Source organism: Mustela lutreola, chromosome 4 (genome assembly GCF_030435805.1).
Source record: "Mustela lutreola isolate mMusLut2 chromosome 4, mMusLut2.pri, whole genome shotgun sequence".
NCBI classification, from domain to species: domain Eukaryota; kingdom Metazoa; phylum Chordata; class Mammalia; order Carnivora; family Mustelidae; genus Mustela; species Mustela lutreola.
In genome coordinates, this window is record NC_081293.1 from 55,783,314 (window position 1) to 55,804,367 (window position 21,054).

The 21,054-nt window shown below is 51.7% G+C and overlaps 1 protein-coding gene across 8 annotated transcripts in view; it reads left to right on the forward strand.

Moving 5' to 3' along the window:
* LRRC20 (leucine rich repeat containing 20) overlaps nt 1–21,054 on the forward strand; it is a 111,254-nt gene that overhangs the window by 17,310 nt on the left and 72,890 nt on the right. For 5 of the 8 annotated variants that reach the window (XM_059170029.1, XM_059170032.1, XM_059170035.1 and 2 more), the window contains exon 2: nt 12,361–12,505. The exons of 1 other annotated variant lie outside the window; for it this stretch is intronic. In XM_059170029.1, the coding sequence (XP_059026012.1) occupies nt 12,424–12,505 (82 nt within the window). In that variant the 5' untranslated portion in view covers nt 12,361–12,423. Of the gene's footprint in view, nt 1–6,532; nt 6,620–6,655; nt 6,675–12,360; nt 12,506–21,054 lie in introns of those variants that run through there. 2 more of the 8 variants (XM_059170030.1, XM_059170031.1) reach the window with 2 other exon arrangements.

The following is a 21,054-nucleotide window of genomic DNA, read 5'->3' on the forward strand; positions in this document are numbered from 1 at the left end:
TGACCACCCAGCCGCAGACTATATTCCCAGCCTCCCTCCAAGTTAGGTGTGGTCACATGACCCAGTCTGGGCCATGGGAGTGAAGGAAAGTGAGGCCAGCAATATAAACGGTCATCCCCTTGAAGGCAAACTGGCTTGGCCAGGATGCCTTCTTTTCTCCTTCCTGCCAGCTCGGAAAGGGTCTAACTACTGCTGCACTCTGGGACCCAGGGATGGGAGAAGCATACTGAAGAGGACCCTGTCAGCTGTCTGTGGTGGTTTTTAGATGACTTGCTGCAACAGAGCTGTCAACCTTCCCTAGATCACCTGTTTCCAAGAGAGAGGGAAACAGATTCTTTTGTTTTGGATCTTTTTTCAGCAGCCTAGCTGTCCGCCAGAGTAGGGGTGCCCTACTCTGCAGACATACTGCCCTCTAACGCTGTGGGGGGTGGGGAATACTCTCCAGGATGACATTTCCAAGTCCCAATGCAGGCCTGTCTCTGGCTTTCAGTTTCTCACTGGAACGCCCCAGCTAGGGCCGGGGGCGGGGCCATGGCAGACAAGCCTTAAAGAGGCACTTTCAGGCTGTGCCTCCATGGGATTCGCAGCTGAGAGGGAGTCGTTCCTTAAATGTTGTACCCTGGGAGCCTCTGAGACCACTCCCTAGTCTAGGATTGCCAGAAGCTATAGATTTGTTGTGGCCATCCTCTTTTGTCTCTGAGGGGTCTTCTATCATGCTTTCCACCTGGGCCTGAGACCAGTGACACTGCCTGCTGACCTCCAGCCCCCGTCTATCTCCAGACCTCCTGATGCAACTTCCAAGACCTTGTTGGACAGCACCCAGTGGATGTGCCCTTAATGGTCTTCGGAACATACCCTAAATCCTGCTGCTAGTCAGCCCTAGACCCACACATCCTTTGATCTATAGAGGGCACAGCCCAGGCCCCTGCTCCTGACCCCTCCCCCAAACATTTTTCCCCTTCATCCCCACATCATTTCCAAGCGCTGCCCTGTCTACCTTGGCAGTATCTCTTGCATCTGTCCCTTTTCTGTTCTCTCTACAGCTACCTTCCTCACGTGGACCACCCACAGGACGACCTTGCATGGGCCCGTCTAGACTTTGGCCACCATGCACGCAGGCTGTGGGGCTGGGCTAGCTGAGGTTGAATTCTAATTGTACCACTCAGTAGCTGCGTGACCTTTGACAAACTCTTTACCTTCTGTGTGCCTTTGTTTCCTCATCTTTAAAACGGGGCTGCTAGCAGGTGTGTGTGTGTAAAGATGGAATAGATAACGCAAAGTATGTGGTGGAAAATGTGAGATGTTAAGTATGAACTATTATTGCTGCTGTTATTAGCATTATTGTTTCAAATCACCCTGTGCTCTGTTCCTTCCTTCCATAGTGCTTCTGGAAGGAAGTGACCTGTCACTCCCTTGACCAAATGTTTACTCCTCCCCATACTCACCCCTCAGGGGCCCTTCCATATTGTCTCTGGGCTTGACCATGGTTTGGCTAATAACATAACAGAGTTTGTGCCACTAGCTGAGGCTTGAAAAGTTTTTTCACGATGGGCTTGCCTTTTAAACCAGGCTGGTCCCCTGGTAAATGACCATGTGGAGCAGAGGCCCCCGTCTGTCCCCGCTGAGGCCCCTCTGCCAACAGCCTGCTGACTGCCAGATGCGGGAGTGAGGCTGTTCTAGACCATCCAGCCCCAGCTGGCTGCCAGCTGACTGCAGAGTTCAGCCCAGCCAGTTCAGACCAGAACCACCCAGCTGACCTAAAGAATTGTGAGAAATGACACATGTTTGTTCCTGCAAGCTGCTGAATTTCAGGGTGGTTTGTTGCAAAGCAAAAGCTAACTGAAACACCCAGGTAATCAAGTGCCACTTTGTCATCTGGGAGCAAAGGCTCTCATGAGGGCTCAGTGTAGCTTGGCGGACCAGTCCCACTGCTCCTTAGGCACCCGTCCCCCCCATCCCCTCATCCACTCCTCCCACCTTCAGTCTCAGCCAGAGTGAGCCCTTGGGTGTTCCCAGGAATGCTTTATGCTTTCTGGCTTCTTACCCTGTGCTGGGGCCGAGCCCCACTCTGGGAGTGCTCTTCCCTTCTCTCCTCCTTTCCCTGTCTCATGTCCTACTTGGTCTTCTCTATTATAATTCATCAGATCCTTGAAGGCATTTTAAGACTTCTTCGAGGGGTCGAATTCCCTGTGGTTGGTGGGCCAAATGGAGCAACGCACCCTTGAAACTCTTCACTTGGTACTGCAGAACTCCTAGCTCTCTGTGGTTGTGGGGACAGTCTTTCCCAAGGCAGGACATACATTCTTGGAGGTCCAGGAGCACTGCGTTGAGAGAGTGATTCCCTTTTTAAATTTCTGCCAAACATTTTGAATCAACCAAGGCACTGCCATGTCTTTACTAGCTTGCTAGCACTTGCTCGCCTCATTTTAGAACAAAGAGAAGAGCCTCAGGAGCAGGCCGTTAGTAGGCAACCGTAATGTTTCATTTTATTCACTTAATTATATTTAACAAGTTTTTCCAATTCTATTGGAATAGAACTAACTTGCAGTATTTATTTTTCAGTTTACATCCTATCTGTGGCAAGTGATACTACCTTTCATTTCTAGTAAGGATATGTGGTTTTCTGTTATTTTTTTCTCTTTGTCTTTCTTTCTTTCTTTCTTTCTTTCTTTCTTTCTTTCTTTCTTTCTTTCTTTCTTTTTAAGAGAGGGAGGGTGGGGAGGGGCAGAGAGAATCCCAAGCAGCCTCTGCCCTCAGTATGGAGCCCGACCTGGGGCTTGATCTCATAATCCTGAGATCATGACCTGAGCTGAAATGGAAAAGGAGAGATTTGAGGTCTGGTTTTCATTTTTTAGAGCTGCTGTAATAAAGAATCACAAACATCCCACAGTTCTGGAGGCTGGAAGTCTGAAATCGTGGTGTGGACAGGACTGGTGCCTTCTGAGGCCGAGGAAAGACCTGTTCTAGGCCTCCGTCCTTGGCCTGTAGATGCCCCTCTTCTCTGTGTGTCTCTTCACAGTGTCTTCCTTCTGTGCCTATTTGTCTGTGTCTAAATTTCCCCTTTTGACAAGGACCTAGTCATATTGGATTACGATCCACCCTACTGATGTCATTTTGATTTGATTACTAATGTAAAAAGCCTGTCTTGAAATAAGGCCACAGTCTGGAATCCTGGGGCTTAGGACTCTTAACCCATCTTTTGGTGGCAGGAGAGCGGTATCAGTAAACCCACAATAGGCCTTGAGATTGAGATTGATTCTAGTAATTTTTGGTTGGGAAGTGGTTCCCATCAGGGCTCCTAGTCTTTGGAGTTGAGCTGTTGGCTTTGGGGACAAGAAAGTACCCCTTCCTCAAGTACCCTGAGAGTTGATCCTGCTTGATGAGGGGAAAACCTGCAGGAACTAGCCAAATAAGGGGCTTCCTACCAAGCAGGTAGCAGCAAGGCTTTGAGGAAATTAACAAGGGCTATATTTAAGCTCTGGCAAAAAAGAAAAAAGCCCCTCTCTGTTTCTAGGTGAAAGTGTATGGCTTCCAGCTCACATGACCAGGTCTCCAAAGATGCTCTGTTTGACGGCAGGAGCCCGTTTGGGGCCCACGGAGCTTCTTCACTGAGAAGCCTCAGTGGGGCTTTCTCTTGCACAGCCCTGTCTTCCTGATTGCCTCATTTGTTACTCTGGAACCGAAGGTGGCAATGGATAGCTTGTGAGTGAGAGATAACATTTTTGCCATTTGACTGTGTTGAACGAGATCGGTAAACATCATGATTGAAAATCTTAGCGCCGTGATAAATACTGAGCACCCACTGTGGGCTGGGTGTCATGGGAGTATTTATCAAGCACTACAGTAGATTGCAAAACTAGCCTTGATTGTCTACCCATCCCCATATCCATGTTCCTTGCAATGTGACCTTGCTGCTCTTGCCATCAGAAGATGGAATCTATTTCCCCACCCTTGAATCTGGGTTAGACTCATGACTTGGTTTAGTCAATACGACTATGGAAGTAATGTAATGCCAGCTTTGAGCCTAGATCTTTAAAGATCTTGCACGAGTCCATTCTTGCTCTTGGAACCGCACAGCTCCGTGTGAACCTGGGCTAGCTTACTGGCGGATGAGAGATGTGTGACCCAGTTACCTCAAGTGACAGCTAGCCATCTCCCCAGAAGCAGAAGCCTCTGCTGAGACCAGAACAGCCTAGGTGAGCCCAACCTAAAAGGCTGACCCATAAAAATCATAAGCTAAGTAAATATTTATTATTTTAAGACACTTCTGGGGTACCTGGGTGTTTCATCTGGTTAAGGGTCTAGCTCTTGAATTTGGCTCAGGTCATGATCTCGGGGTCCTTAGACGGAGCCCCATGTTGGTCTCTGCGCTAGGAGTGGAGCCTGCTCAGAGTCTCTATCTCCCTCTGCTCCTTCCCTCCCTCAAAAAAAAAAAAAAAAAAAGAAAAGAAAAGAAAAGAAAAGACCCTTCTGCACTTTGGGGTGTTTTATGATGCAGGGACAGAAAGTACTGACTGATACCAGAACTTACTATGTGCCAAGCTCTGGCTGAGCTAAAATCAGGCAGAGTCTTGGGAGAAAAGACATTTGCAGAGATGGCATAGTCATGGGCCTGGAGCAGTAAGTACTCTGGAGAAGCAAACTCACCAGCCACAGGAGCCGTGGTCTTTGAGCTGGGCAGGAGTCTTCTCCCTGTGGAGTTGGAGGGTCCAGGATGAAATTTTTGGGAGAGAGGAGAGTATAAGGAACGAATATGGGGTGCCCCAGGCTGGGCCATCAGTCAGTGGTATTCACTGAGCCCTTACTATATGCACAGAAGCACTAGTCTGGCGATCTCAGGTCTGTATATGGCCTGGAAGAGAAGAGAAGACTTCTCTGGAAAAGATTTCTCTGGAAATTAGCCGGAGATGTAAGGCTGTTTTCTCTTTCCTTTTTTTTCCCCCTTAAAATTAAGCTCTATGCCCAGCTGTGAGTTCCAGCCCAGAGACTGAGTCACATGCTCTACTGATTGAGCCAGCCAGGCGCCCTCTAAGGGTGGTTTTAAGTGTAACAAGTGGCCGAGTCCTCTTTGTCCAGAGTAGTAAGGATCTTGGCTTGGGCAGAAGAGGACCCAACACTTTTGTTCTTAATACCTGGAACCTGGTAAATATGTGGCAGGGATAGAGTGATGATGAGGTTGGGGAAAGGTCTCCACAGATAGTCTTCGTGGGATGGAGTCAGAACACATGGCCATTCAGGGATCCCCAAGTGGTAACCCCTTGAGGGCAGGATCTGGGTCTCATTGATCTTGGCATACCCAGAGACATGGGGACCTTGCATATCCTAGGCATTCAGGTTTAAAGACTTTTTTTGGAGACGTTTTCCCTTCCCTGTATTGCCAGAAACAATGTGACTTAAAACTAAAGAAATATCTTTTCTCATAGTTCTGGTGGCTGGAAGTCCAAATCGAGGTGTCGTCAGAGTTGTTTCCTTTCTTGCCCCTTCCTAGCTTAGGGGCCTTGCCCACACAGTCCTTGGGATTCCTTGGCTTATAGGCACATCACTGCCAAATCTGCCTCTGTCTTCACATGTCCTTCTCCCCGTATGTGTCTCTTCTCATCAGAACACGATACACACCTTACTCCAGTATGACCTTACCTTAACTAATCTCTGCAGTGACCCTATTTTCGAATAAGGTCACATTCCGAGGTACCTCTTTTGGGGCAGATGACCCAACTAATAACATCCATCAAGACCCTGGGGGGAATGTGTGTTCCTTACCTGAGTGCCCCAAGCTCCCCCCACCCCACTGCCCCAGAGGTGGAATTAAATGGTCTTTCTTCAGGACTTCTACATAGTACATGCTCTGTTTACCAGAACATGGGACATGTTGATCATTGTCACAGGCTGAGTGAGGGGCCTCACCTCTTTTGTGGTCTCTGTAGTGCCTTTTAAAGGGTATATGGTGAGTACCCCCAATGAAGCCACCGCCTTTCCCTGAGCTGTCAGGCTCAGCACTGCAGGAAACTTGTCATATATTAGTCCTCGCAATGACCCCTGTGTATTTGTACTTTAACTCCTACTTTATCATGGAGAATGTTGGGATTTAGAAAGGTAAGATACTTAAGGGTAGCCATTGTTATCGTCTCTAAAAACCCAAATGGGCAACTCAAGGCGTCCCATGGAAAGTTTTCAATCCGCATTTCTCAAAGTACCCCTGATCTGGCTGATTCAACCCCATTCCCTTGAGAAGAACCTGGAGCCTCAGTCCTATTTCAGGGTCTGTGTAGCACGTTCGGGTCTACACGCCCGCCCTCCCCAGCGCTTTCCCTCCAGAAGCCGCACACAAAGCGGATCCACCCTGCGCACGAGAGCGCGCGGGCCGCTTTTCCGCGCGCCCCGCTCCCGGGCGCGGCGTGAGGACTGGCGCGCTGATTGGCTGCTCGCGGCCCGGCCTGCGGCCCGCTCCCGCTCCAGCACCTATCCTGGCGCGGCGATTGGCGGAGCGGCCGTGCGCGCACCGACCGCGTTTCCGCGCGCCCCGCCCCGCCCGCTCCAGCGCGCCACAGTTGCATGGGGCGCCGCCGGCGGCCGAGGGAGCGTGACTGCGCTGCGCAGGGCGCTAGGAGGCATTGTCGCTGTAAGTGGAGCAGAAAGCGGCCCAGAACGGGGCCCCACGCTTCGTGCCCCGCAAAGTAAATGCAGTCTGAGACTGAGCGCTGGAGGGCTGGGGGCGAGAGGGAGAGAAGTGCCCCCGGTTCTGCAGCGTCCCCTCCCCTCCCCCAGGTCACCGGGTGGAGAGGGCAGTGGTGCATCAGCTGCGGCTTCTGCAGTGCCCAGGGGCCCGGCGCCGTGCCGGCTTCTGCTTGCAAACTGCGGCGGGACCCCGGCTGGCCCGCGAGAGTGGGTGCAGCGGTGTCAGGGAGTAGGGAGCCCGGGGAAGCGGCGCAGGGCCTCCGTTCCCGCGGGAGGCGCCCCGGCCGGGAGAAGCTGTGGTGTATTTCGTTCCAGAAGCAGCGCTGTCGGGATTCGCTTCCGTTCCAGGAGCCGCAGATGCCAGCCCCAGAGCATGCCTCCCGGCCTCCGGGGAGCGCGGGAGTCCCCGACCCTCTGCAATCGCCAGCTTTCGCCCCTCTCCCTGCTTTATTTTCCCCAGTCTCCGCCTGCCGCGCGAGCGGAGGGCCGGCGACGAGGAGCCATTGGCTGCGGGTTCCGGGGGGTGGGGTAGACGGGTAAGGCGGGCCCCTTGCGCTAGGCGCAAGGACCCCGGCCTGGCCCCGCGCACATTCCTGGGAGGCGATGCCTAGGTGCCCAGAGCGGAGTGTGCGCGCAGCGCTGCAAACCCCAAGGCTCAACACCAGGCGCCAGCCGGTCCTGCTCACGCCCCAGCGGGCTGCTTCCCTGGGGTGGGAAAGTGGGTCAACTCTGTCCAGGTCTCCAGGGCTTTCGGGGCTACTTGGATACCATCCAGACCTCCGTCTCTCACCTTCCCACCTGCTTCCCCACCTGGTGTGGCCGGAGGGACCCGCGGGAGCCCGCGGTGGGGGAGCTTGCACACATGGCCCAGGAGGCTCGAGTTGCCCTTCGGAGCGGCTGCCAGGCTCTAAAGTTCCCAAGTGACCACATGTAACTAAATATAGGAGCAGCTGGTGCGGACGGGGTGTCCGCAGCAGCTCCTCCAAACAGATCTTTGGGCTCCAGATAGGGTAGAGTCCTCACTGAGGAGAGCAGGAGCGCCAGCAGGGGGCTGCAGGCAGGGCTTAAGCAAAAACCACCCCAACTCCAGCCTTGTATCCCGGTGAAACTAGGTTATAGATCAGAAGGGCCTGTTGCCAGCTCCCACAAAGGAAGACCACTTTTCTGTTGTTTAATTTATTGTGTCCTGAATCACCTACATTTAATGCATTAATGTGGGAAATGCTTAACATTTGCAAAGACCTTTCTCAAAAGTTGTAGATCATTTGCTGCTCTCCAAACACTGAGAACTTTTCCAAACTCTGATCTTAGGCTGCTGCCCCCAGAAAACTTTCCCTCGCTCCCTGCAGAGAAACAGGACAGAGTGTCTCGAGGGCCTACGGCCTCCTCCCCCTCCGCCAGTAGTCTGGGATGGATTGGCTAGCTGTCTCCCACCTTCTCTCATTTCTTTGGGTCCTTCTGCTCAGTCTGTGTCTCTCTTGCCTTCGTGAGGAGGGCACACGTGCCCCTTGGGCCTGGTGTCACAGCCCTACTAGCATCTAGCTATTCTTCGTTTCGTCGCCCAGTTTCTCCTAGTTGTGGAAGCTCATTCTGGCCTGTTCCCCATCTCTATAAATTTATTCCCCTGTGTGGCCCTTTGAGAAGGTGCCCAGGAGATGTTTGTTGGATTTAAACATTTCCTGAGGCTATGATGCCCACTCCGAGGAAAGGGGAGTTGGGATGTAGGGAGAGGGATGTATGGCTGGGGACAGCAGCCCTGTGAGTATGGCTTTGGAGCCTGGGCTGAAGGGTCTCCAGGACTTGGAGCACTTAGCCTTGAAATTAGCTAAGGCTTCCCTGCGGTCCCTTGGGGACAGTCTCTGACTTTCTTCTACTATCACTCTGCCTGTGGGTTTGGCCAGATGCCTCAAAGAGCCCAGAGGTTGAGCCTGTGGGGTTCTCCTGGGGCCCTGTAGTTGGGTTCCAGTTCCAGGAAGGCTCCCTCGCATACTGATCGCTCCTGCTGGCCGGCATGATACTTCTCTTGTGGGATTGCAAGAAATGGGTGGCCAGAGTGGTGCTGACATGCTGATTTTTGTTGACTCGTGTTTTTTTATTCATTTTTAAAGATTTTATTTATTCATTTGACAGACAGAGATCACAAGTACGCAGAGAGGCAGGCGGGGGTGGGGAGGAAGCAGGCTCCCCGCTGAGCAGAGAGCCTGATGCAGGGCTCGATCCCAGGACCCCGAGATCATGACCTGAGCTGAAGGCAGAGGTTTAACCCACTGAGCCACCCAGGCACCCCTCGTGTTGTTTTTTATAGAGACAAGTGTCCCCCCACCCTATGGGCTGCCCTGCCTATGGGCTTTTGCACTCTGTCCACAGTAGGTCCATAGCTCTCTCTGCCACTCAAATGTGACCCAGACAGTTTTCTATTTTTCTCAAAAACACTGTAAAACAAAAGAATAGCTTTATTTTTATTTCAACCCCCCAACCTCCTCTTTCTTGGAGTTTCTGTTACATGCTAAATAAATCTTGCTTTTTTTTTTTCTTTTTTGTCAAAGAGGCCCAGTGTTGGGTTAGATCTGAAAGGAGCCGTTGTGAAGTTGGACAACCTCTTAAGGCGCCCTTTTAGGGACCCACTCCAGACTTTTGTCATCCTATTCTTCCCTCAATCCAGGGCCCCCTGACCCCACCTCAGGTCTTATACCACACCTGACCCTGCCATTCTCCTCTCTCACAATCCCGGCTTTGCCAGAGTGACAAATTTTGTCATCTGACCTGAGAGAGGGACAGTCAGCTGGACTGTAAGAAGGAATGCTCCCTGAAGAGGGGAGGGGTTGTGTTAGGTGAAGGGAAGGTGGTTTCCTGGTCAGTTACTGCGGTTGGCAGTTTGGGACAGATGGCACCTGTCAGGGGTCTAGGACACATCTGTGTGGTACCCAGAGCATCCTCTGGAATGTAAGGGGCCCTTCCTACTAATGACTGGCTCTGACAGCCAGACCTTGTAGCTTGCTCCTGTTCCCACTTTGATGTCCATTCTCTGATCTACACCGTAGAGTGTCTTCGCTTGCCACCAGGGGTGATGTTTTTAATTTGATTGTCATCAGTGGGCTGTAGGGCCTGAGGCATCCCCTGCCCTGCTCCCTTCCTCCCCCAACCACCCCCCCCCCAACCTGGTGGCAGCTAGAATAGTAAGCATAGCGCCTGGCTGAAAGTAATCAGCCCAGACAGCCCCCCTCAGGGTTAGCACAGACCCTGGGCATCTTGGAGATCGACCTTCCTTTTTCCTTGTGCTGGGAGGCCAGGAGTGACTCAGTGATGTTTCCTAGAAAGCTGTCCATCAGAACCATAAGTCCGAGCTTTTTCCTTTGTTTCTGTCCTCTTCATTCTTATGCCCTATACCTAGTAGCTGCTCCATACGTGTTTGTGATTATGGATGATAAGTATTAGGGTTAGGGCAAGGCAGGAGCATGGTACAGTAGGAAGAATCCTAGGCTGGGAGTTAGGAGACTGAGCTTTTTTGTCTTCCCTCTAGCTCACTTACCTCCCCTCTTGAGCCCTCAGCGTTCCCATTCATAGCGGTTAGGGTTAAGTCACCAAGATCCCAGCAACATTGCTGTGACTCAGGCTTAGGGGATGGTCCTAAGGGCAGCATGGTAGAGGTGTTGGGTTTAGTTTGCCATAGTCCTCACTATTCCCAACTATCCTCCCCTGGCCCACGTTATGCAAGTTGTCTACCTAGCACCATTGGACATTTGACTCTATGACCCTTCTCATTTAGACGCTGTCTTGGATTTATTTTAAGAGTCCATTGACTTGTATTTCGATTTGGAACCCAAATGGTGGCTGTTGATCGTCATCATCACCATTGGAGTATCCTACCTAGACATCTTTATTCAGTTTGTGGTGTAAATTGTGGGGGGAGGGGAAGCACAGTAGAGAGCTGCTCCCTGTGCCCAGCTGCCCACAGGCTGATTAGGGAGATAAATATGTATATTTTAAAAAGCTCCTAAGTAACCCAAATGGTTTGTGCTGTCATTAAGTGGTGCTGAAACTCAGAGGGAGGAGAAAACACTGAGGGCTGAGGCAATCAGGGAAAGCTTCCTGGAGAAGGAAATTCTAATCATTCCTTAAAGATGAGTTCCACTGAGTTGTTTGTTCAAGTCACATGGGTATGAAATTGGGATTAGAGGCCAGTGTCCTATTGCATGTGTACTGTTTTATCCTCTTGACTAGAATTTGTTAAGACCTACATGTCCTGGGCCCTGGGCTGGAAAGATGTAAATATTTTTGTTCAATTCTCATATGAATCCAGTGAGGTATTACTAGATCTCCTACTCAGAGGAAGAAACTACAGCTCAGAGTAGTTAAAAATCTTTCCCAAGGCCCCTGAAGTAATAAATGGCAGAGTTGGGCATGAGGCCACCGCTCTAATTCTACTGCACTGTGGGTTTCAGACCTTCCGAGTCAGCCTCCGTGGTGAGATGCAGCCACATACCAGAGTCACTCAGCAGATGGCTGGGCCTGGCCAGCCCCGGCTCAGCTTTGCCTGTCCTGCCCGTGTAGCTGAGCACATTTGGACTTTGATGTGGTGTCTGGTAACAACGGCGAGCGCTCCCCTTACCCCCTTCTCTCTGTCCTCACCTTCTTCGGCCTTTGACACTCAGAGCTGTCTTTGAAGCTGAGACTGGGATCCAGAGGCAAAAAAAGGGCACTGGCCTTGGCCCCAAGTTCGTTCTGTCCCTGGGGTGCTGCTGCCCGTCTTGTGGGCGATTTTTATAAAGAGGTGAGCGCTGAATGTGGAGCTGAGCTGTTAACATTGTTGCTCACTTTGGACTTGGTCCGGCTCTGTGCCTTAGTTTCCCTCTCTGTTATCAAACAGGGAGTTGGAGACCTTTCTAGAGTCCCTTGTGTCTTTAACCCCAAATAGCTTTGATTGTGTTCCTCACCCTTCTTGAAGCCTTCCCCCCCCCACCCCGATCCAATTTCTCTTCTCTCCTTTCCTCGCCCCGCCCTGCCCTCTTCTCCCTCGGGTCTGGCAGATAAACTCTTGCACCAGGCTGATCATCACGTCTGCAGGATAAAACAACCAGAATCAACCCTAGCCTTCCCTCCTTGTTGACAGGTGGGAAGGGAATGCTTAATGACCCCTCCCCTCTCCAACTGTGACCTCTGACCTAGCAGGCCGGCTACATTTGCCTTTGTACCCCTACTTCCCAGCACGCAGGAGGTACCCAGCAGAGGCAGGTGCGGTGAACCGGGAGCTGGGGAGCTTGTCCCTGTGGTTGTGGACAGGGCACCAGCCCAGATGCTGCTGGATGGAGGGACAAGTGTCTCTCCTCCACAGTTGGCTGCCCCTCCCCCCCCCCCAGCTTCTCCATTGTTCCACCTGCTTAGTGAGTCCCAGGCAGCACACACCTGAGTCCTCACATCTGCCTGGCCACTGTTTCAGGTCCTTGCCCTGAGTCTGGAGATGTCAGACGTGTGGACCCACCCAGGAAACTGGTTGGGCTGGGCTGCCCCCACCCCTGATGGGCAGATCAGCTGCACATGGCATGGTGTCTGGGCCTCCCAGGTGGAAGTGCGTGGCCTGGCACCCTCCCGGCAGGCTTCCTGCAGCCTGGGTCCCAGGGAAGGATGGCGTCGGGGGCATGTCCCCAGCTGGGCGGCAGGCGCTTCATGGTCCTGTGTCTTCCCCAGGCACGGGCCCCCTTGTGAGCAGCAGACCGGCCTGGTGGCTGGCAACAGGACCCCCTCGCCTGCATGCTGAAGAAGATGGGTGAGGCCGTGGCCAGAGTTGCAAGGAAGGTCAACGAGACTGTGGAGAGCGGCTCTGATACCCTGGGTGAGTGAGGCCAGGGCCTTTCCAACTGCAGGGAGCCCCGTAGGCAGCGTGTGAAATCAGTTTAGATGGGGAATTGAAACAGGAACAAAGAGGCGGTATCAGCACCTTGTCCCGAGGAGATGCGTCCCATGGAGTTTTACTGCACTCGTGCTTGGTGTGGGAGCAACCGGGAGCCTGTGTACACGGCTGCCAACTCTGAGTGGATGTGTGCCCTTGGCCCAGGTGACGATAGCTGCCGCTGCCGAGGAGCCGCAGGGGCCTGATGAGTGTCGCCATATTGAATCCTCACTGCGGCCGTGTGATGGCGGATCCCCGCCAAGCATGACTAGCCTTGGTCTTTGGATGAGGAGGCAATGGAGGGTCAAAGGCAAAGAGGGCTTTCCCCAGGCCACCCAGCCTGGAGGCCGCTTTTCATGCCACTTTTTACTTGAATTGTGTCTTATATTTTTTGCTTTGACTTGGTCATAGCATTTTAGCCCATACAATTATGCCAAGGCTTCAAGCATCGAACTGAATTCAACAAATATTTATTGACTGTTTGCATGTGCAAGGATGACACGCGTGTGTGTATGTGTGTGTGTGGCTCATGTGCTGGAATATGTGTACCCCTTAGAGCTGTTGACATACTGTGGGAACCCAGAGGAAGGGGAGCACATTCCTGCCTTGGGGGTTATGGTGTACATAGGGTGGAATTTGAGTGGGGCCTTTGGCACGTGGAGAGGAGTTCCATCGGCAGGTGTGTGTGCCCATGTGGATTTGTGTCTTTCTCTTCAAGGAGCATCTCCGTGGAGGTTATTGCCTGACCAAAGATCCAGACACTGGGACGGTAGAGCATTTCTGTAAACAGCCATTGGTCAAGTGTGTCTGAGGTTCCCAGGCAAGGCGTGGTGGTCTCGAAAGCCTTCAAGAGGAGCTTGGGGGCGCCTGGGTGGCTCAGTCAGTTAAGTGTCTGCCTTCTGCTTGGGTCATGACCCCAGGGTCCTGGGATTGAACCCCATGTCGGGCTCCCTGCTCAGTGGGGAGCCTGCTTCTCCCTCTGCCCACCACTCGTGCTCTCTCTTGGTATCTGTCACTATGTCTGTCTGTCTGTCTCTCAAACAAATAAAATCTAAAAAAAAAAAAAAAAAAACAGAGAGATGAGCTTGGTCACTGCTTCTTTCAGGAAGCCCTCAGTCCTACACCATCCACCCCTCGCCCTTTCTTCCTCTGTAACTTTGATTCAGTGTCCCTAGAGGGCGGAGACTTTTGCCCCCATCCTCCAAGAGCCAGAGCAGTGTCAGGTACCTGGTAAGCACATAGCGTTTGCTGAACTGAGCTAAAGCAGAAGCATCTGCCGTGGCAGACAAACTTGAGGCTTGTGGTTGGTTTTGGAGGGAACTTTCTGGTGAGCTGACGGGCATGGGCCCACACGAAAGGAATTTTGGAATCCCAGGCCAGTTCCTGATGTGGTCGTACTTAGCCCAGCGTTCAAGGCTCTCTACCACTCACATGGCCTGGATTCGAATCCCCACTCCGCCACCCACTCATCCACTACCTTAGCAAACCTGCTAGCCTCTTATGTACCTGGTTTCGTAATGTCTATAACGAGGATGGTGCCTGCCTGGTCAAGGTAGGACCCAGTGGCCTGGTCGTAGAGGAGTTGAACGTCTTATTTAGCCTTGGCTGTCTTGACTGGAGCTCGGAACTTTCACAAGGAGGTGACTGGGTCTTGAAAATTAGGGCAGACTGATGGAGGCCCATTTGTCTCTCAGTGCCCAGCAAAGACACAGAATGCCAAGACCAGGCCCCTGGCGGTGCTTACACTTCAGCAGGTGGAGCTCTCTGGGGTCATGCAGTCTGGAGGTGCTGGGGTCGAAGCTGTCTGCATGTATTGAGCACCTGCTGTGTGCGAGGTGCTGGGAGGCTCCCTTGGGCTGTGTGCAGTAGAGTTCTGGACGCGAGACCAGCCCACCACTGTGGGACAGAGAGCGGTGAGGGATACGAGGTTTCCTTGCTGAGCCAGGTCAGACATACCGCAAGTGGTCAGAGTTCAGAGGTGGGAGATGTTAAAGGCGTCTGGGAATGCTTTCTGGAGGAGGTGGGCATTGAAATGGGTCCTGAAAGAGGTGCCAGCTAACCCAGTATGGTTCTCATGTAAAACAGCAAGCAATCTGATGCAGCCTGAAACAACCAGCCCCAGAAAATGGCTTAAATAGATTTTGTTAAAGCTGTACAATGCCATTTGTGGAGCTACTAAAAGTGGTGCTTAAAATCTAATTACATGCTTGAACAAAGACTGGCATATTCCTTAGAACATAGGTTGGAAAAGGCAAGGATCCCCATCTGTAGAGATAGCGAGATGCTGTTATGTTAAACACGCGTATATACAGGAGAAGAAATGGAAAGGAAATCAAACAGGACACAAATGGATGTGAGAAAATACCCTTGGGTGCTTCCTGAACATTCTATGATAAACATATTGCTCTTTTAAGGAGGGAATTAGAGATTTTAGGGAAAGGGCTACCTGTCACTGTAGGAGGTAGAAGGAACACTTCCCATCAGCAGACGAGAGTTACAGGGATCGCCCCTTCTCTCAGCCCTTGGATATGGATGGGGCTTTTCTGGCTTCTCCCCCTCTACTGGTTTCCCCAGCCTGCCTCCCTGTGCACAGGCCTGGGGTGCAGCCCTGGGATGGCTGGCTCAGAAGCCACAGGTGTCTGCAGGGCAGAAGATCCCTGCGGAGACAGGGAGATGAAGACTGGGCTGAGAGGGCTCAGTTACAGGCTCTCACCTTACTCCAGTAAGCATCATGGGCATCCCCCAGGCGCTCGTGGGTGCCCTCTGGAGCCAGGCTTGCTCCTCTTGCAACCTGAGCCATGGCTCCTGGCCCTGGTCTCCCCACCCCAGGCCTCTTTGTCCCCCTGACCCCTCTGGTCTGCTCCTCGGCTTGAGCTGAAGCCACTTTTCCCCAGCCCCTTAACCCGACCTCAGCACTTTCGAATGAGTTTGTCCAGAGGTGGTAGCTCTGCACAGTCCTCAGGCTTTCCTCTCCATCCTCTCCTTGTGTCCCCAAGTTAGTTCTTTGTCTTTGTCAAGGCCTCACGCCCAGTTGGGCTTCCTGGGTCCTCAGACCCCTAGGGGCATCTCTCTGACTTCACTGTTCCCTCTGGCCAGTGGCTGGATCGGCAGACCAGGCCACCCTGCACCCCACTCCTCTCCAGGGGAAAGGCTCCTGGACCTTTGGGGATGACTTGTAAGAATGGATCACACTTGCCGAGGAGCGGCACTTGGAAAGGTCTGGGAGAGTATGGCTGGCTGGGACAGAGACGCTGGCAAAGCAGGTGGGAAGGAGTGCCCGGAGTGAGCTGCAAAGGAGGGAGCGGGCATTTCCCAGGCCTGCTGTGTGCTGGACGCAGAGGTCTGAGCCCTCTTTTCATCCTTTCTCTCGTCTTCTGTACTTCCTGCAGGAGGATTGCTGTCTGTGTTCATTTCCAGAAAATTCTGAGTCATTAGCTCTGGGCATGTTGCTTCCCCTCCATCCCTTGGGTCTCTTTTGCCTGGAATTCCTCTGGGGGCCTCCATTCTAGCGTATTTCCTTTCTCTTCGTCTTTCTGCCGCATTCTGAGATCCGTCTGCCATTTCATGGTTTGCTTCTCCATTTGTGTTCAGTCTGCTTTTGAATCCATCATTGAGTTTTAAGGCTACATATTTTATTTTCAAAAGTTCAGAGGGGAGGGCGTCGGTGGCTCCATCGGTTAGGTGAACGATTCTTCATCTTAGCTCAGGTCTTGATCTCAGGGTCATGAGTTCAAGCCCTGCGTTGGGCTCTGTGCTGGGTGTGGAGCTTACTTTAAAAAAAAAAAAAAAAAGTTCTGTTTAGTTCTTTTAAAAATCTGATTTTGTATACTCTATTTTCTCTCCAGATCTGGTAAGTGTTTTACCTTTTACTAAAAAAAAAAAAAAAAAAATCCTATTTGAGGGGATAATATCTCATTCCCTTCTTATGTGTTAAAATCTATTTTTTATTTCTTTAATCATTTGACTCTTCTTGTCTTTTATCTTTTGTACTCCCTCTATCACAGGCAGTTCTCAGCAGCCCACGTCTGCTGTTCTGCTGACTGTAGCTCACAGTGGGTTGTTCCGGGTGGATTTGGTGTAGTACTAGACCCCTACCCTTGTCTGATGGAGCCTTGTGTGGGCTGACGGGCTGTCCTGGAGAAGGGCTGCCGTCCCTTCCCTCAGACACCTGCCCGAGACCAGGTTAGGAGCAACTCTTGTTAGAAACAATCTTTCTCAGCCCAAAGGGTTTCTGGGCCATAAGGGAAAGGAATAGTCAAACCCCACATGCACTATGAGGGCAGGCCTGTGACTTTGTTTTCTTTCTTAATTCAGGGCCCAGGCAAAGACAAAGCAGTGTTCTTATTATGAAAAAGTGCATTTTATCCCTAGTCCATTCTTTCTCTGATGGCGGTCCTTCAGAACTCCAGCTTTCCATGGGCTCTCGGCTGCAGCATCCCTCAGGCAGGCCCAGAGCAGCCTTCCTGCCCCCTTCTAGGCCTTTCAGCCCAAGCCCCCAGGAACCCAGCCTCACGGCCACCAGCAAAACATCAATAGCTGCCTGTCACTGTCTCATGGACAGTCCTCTCTCTCCACACCCGGCTCTGATTAAACATCGGGCAGTATTGTCAGCACTTGGCCAGTGTTGAACCCCGTTGAACCCCCGCAGTGACTTTGTGACAGGGGCGGTCTTAATATCCCTACTTTACAGATGAAGAAACCAAGGCAGAGCTTTTTAAATCACGGGTTTCTTAAGTGGGTGGTGGCACGAGGGCGTGCAGCTTGTCTCCTTGGCCCTGTGGCTTCTGAACTACGCCTTTCCTGGTCTTCTAGAAGCTGGAGCTAAGGCTAAGGATGTAGGTGTTGAGAGGTGGAGCAAGTTCTGTCCCAGCCCTGGGTGGCCTTTTCCGTTGAGGGCCACGGGAGGAGATGAGAACAGGGGCCCCTGCTCCCCGATGTGCTGGCCTCTCACACCGGGTTGGAACCACAGTTGGGTCTACTATGTTCCTTGAAAAGGAAGGAAGTTATTGGAAGCTTAGTGTCTGCTGGATCATTTACAATGTCTCAGGTCATGATGGGGACAGCCGCCATGGGCTGCTTCTGTTTACAGACAGATCCGTGGACCCCACTCGAGAGCTTTGAAGGTGACATCTCGGGGGGGTATGGTATTTGCATTTGAACATGAACCTTATATGATTCTTCCCTACCTTGAATAAACCTCTGGCTTATGATTTCCAATCTGGAACTTCCTTCTGGTGGTGGATTCTGCAGGGCTGGGCAGGGAGGGGTGTTGTCTGGGCAGGGGTGGGCGGGTGTGTGCATGTGTGAGAGAAAGAGAATGAATGTGAATGGGGTGTGATCCATTCTCAGGGAACTGAGCAGCTAGGCCAGGAGCTGTGAGATAGTCATGTGGGCAGACCAAAGCTAGGGAGGGAAGGGACACATCCCCCACTTCCCAACTTCCCTCAGATACCAGGCTCATCCCCACTTTGCTGCTCCTGCTCTCACCAGCAGATGGCGCCTGTCACCAGCCAAGCAGGTGACCAGTGGCTGAGACTGGGCCTTGACCATACTGTTGCTGGGCCAGTGTCAGTGACCCAGTCCTGACTTCCCGAGGAGGGCTTCCACTCCCAGCCCAGCTCACATCCTGTATTTACATTCCTAGCTGACTTCCATGGGGGATCTGGTTTTGCAACCCATTTCTTGAGAAAGGGTATTCAGGAAGCTGGGTATTTAGGAAGCACTTAATATATACACTCACTAAATGAGAATAATATCTTCCCTTGCATCAGACACTGCCCCTTTCCAAGAAACACCACACTGAGCACCTACTGTGTGTACCCCACTTAGAGGAACCACATGGCCACGAGTGCCCAGTCTGGAAGGGGAGGCAGACATACACACACACATATACTTATGTTCTCTCAGGCACGGGAGGGGAGCCGCCAGGGACTGTGGGGGAAGCAGTTTTTCTTGACCCTAGGCAGGGGTCTGCACACCATGGCTGGGCCCTGAGTCCAGGAGGCTGGTGCTGGCAGGGATGACAGGTGTGCCTGTAGCTCGGATGTAGCCTGGCCTGGGGCATCCTGAGGGTCATCTCGACACAGGTCAGCTCTAAATGTACGGAAGAGGGAGCGGGCTCTCAGAGGGCAGCCCTCTGCCAGGCCCAGGCTATATGTCTGTTCACCACAAGGGCTGGAAGCTTCTGATCTGTGTCCTCAGCTTCCTGCCTCTCAGCTGGGAAGGCATACTGCTCTCACTATAATCATTTGATTACAAACAAATCTGTAGGTATTCCGTGTGCCTGGTGTACAGAGCATGAGATCCAAAGGATAAACAGTGGGAAGCCAGGCTTCTTCCCACCCTGTCCTCTGTGCCCCGGCCCCTTCCTCCTTGGTATCATGTCTCGTGGAAGCAGAGGACTAGTTATAAGGCCCTGTTGGGGTTAGACTGGCAAGCTCTGGAACTGCTAGGGGTGAGGATGGTTAGCTGGGGTCCTGAGGCTTTTTCTGGACTGTTTTCCAGCAGTGGCCGGGAAGGGACTCCAAAACCTGACAGGCGTGGCCCAGGTCTCTCACTGGGCTTCCCTGAATCCCCTGCTAGAGCTTTGGGAACTCCAGTGGCCATGAGTCCCCACCTGTCCCCCACCTCCATCCCCTCTGTGGACTTTAGACTTCTGGGGGGATGGGGGCTAAGAGTGGGGGTCAGTGGTGGGTGACCTCTGGCATGGCCAGCCTGTGTCTTGCATTCTAGGTCACTGCAGTGCTCCCCACACAGGGGACGCAGCAGGCACCTTCTGGGTGCATGGACAGGTGCCCTCAGCCCCACCAGTGTGTGCCGACCACTCAGGGCTCCCCACTTAACCTGCTCCCCTCACCCTCCCGTCTGTGGAAAGGAAACTGTCCAGCCATGAGAACTGGTCCAACCCTGTGTGGGCTCTAGGGCGGCCCTATGGGAGGCGGAGAGCCCTGTATTGCAAGGAGGCCATTAGCCAGGTGTGAAACACCTGCAGGGAGAAAAATGAACTGGGTGGATGAGTCCCACCTCTACTGTCTGTAGACGGATACACGCCCACTCTGGCTGAGCGCCTGTGCTGAGGGTGGCACAGAAGAGGGGGCATTGTGGCTGAGCCCCCGAGGATGGAGCAGGTGTAAGGGAGGGGAAGGCATGCAGGGAAGGCCATTCTAGGGGAGGGCGTCTCTGTGGACAAAAGATGTGGCCTAAGGCAGGCACTAGCAAGGGGGTCGGCAAGGCTGTGACCCGGGAGAGTAAGAGGAGCCCTCGAGTGTCACCTTCAGTAGTTTCTGCAGTGAGGTCCTATTTTCGATGCAAATGAATAGACCTTTTAGAATCTCTAAAAGCAAGAAAGAAAGTTTTACTAGAGTCCAACTTAGGACAGCTGTCCAGGAAACACGCTCTTTGCAGGGAAGAAAGTGTTCCGCAGAATAAAAGGTTCTTATAGGGCTGTATATTAGAGGTTCCGTACTTTTTACATCTTGGAGAAGCTCAAAAGATTGTAGATGAGCATAGAAGCAGGAATCACGAGTGCTATGATAAAGGACTGAGGGGAGTAGGAGCATTGATGGATATCTCACTCATTCAGAAAGGACATGTACAGTGCACATGTGGCAGGCTGTACATCAGACTTTTGGTTTGAGTCACATTGATTAAGAAAGGAATCTAAAACGGCTTTCTTTATATAGCATGCCTTTAGAGAGTTTTCCTGTCATTATTCCCCCTTTTGACCTATAATCTTTTGACAGAAAGCATTGAGGGTCATTGTCCAGCCCCTCAGTGCCAGGGTGGTTGCTTATCTGCCCTGGGCCCGTCCTGTCCCTCAATGCTAGGACCAAATTAGGTCACCTCGGAGTCTATGGGGGGAGGGTCAGTAGTGGGGCCTCTAATAGGGAATACTACAATTGATATATATTTTTTTAGTGAGACCAAATTGTCATGCAAATGTCACTGTAAAAAAAAAAAATTTTTTGAAGTCATCACCAGTGAATAGGTACAGAATTAGAAAGACAAAAAAAGGGAAAAAAAATATCCATCATAAGTTATTTGGTTGTTTTAAATTAGAGCATCTGTTTACCTTCTTTATGTACAGTCATGTGTGCTTTGTGATATAGTTAAGTTGATGGGCTTAAGTGGTTATTAAATTTTGTTATTATCTGTAATAATGTCCCTCACCAGTTATTTTCTGTAAATATTATCTCTTGTGGTAGTTGTAGTTCTGTCTCCCAAAACATTTGGTATAATATGCATCAATATTAACATAATTTTAAAAAGATTTTACTTATTTATTTGTTTGAGAGAGACAGAAAGAGAGCGCGTGCTCACTAGCGGGGGGAGGGGCAGAGGGAGAAAGACAAGCAGACTCCCTGCAGGGCAGGGAACCCAACATGGGGCTTGATCTCAGGACCCCAAGATCATGACCTGAGCTGAAGACATACACTGAACTGACTGAGCCACCTTGGTACCCCAATATTAGCATAATATTTTAAAAGATTTTG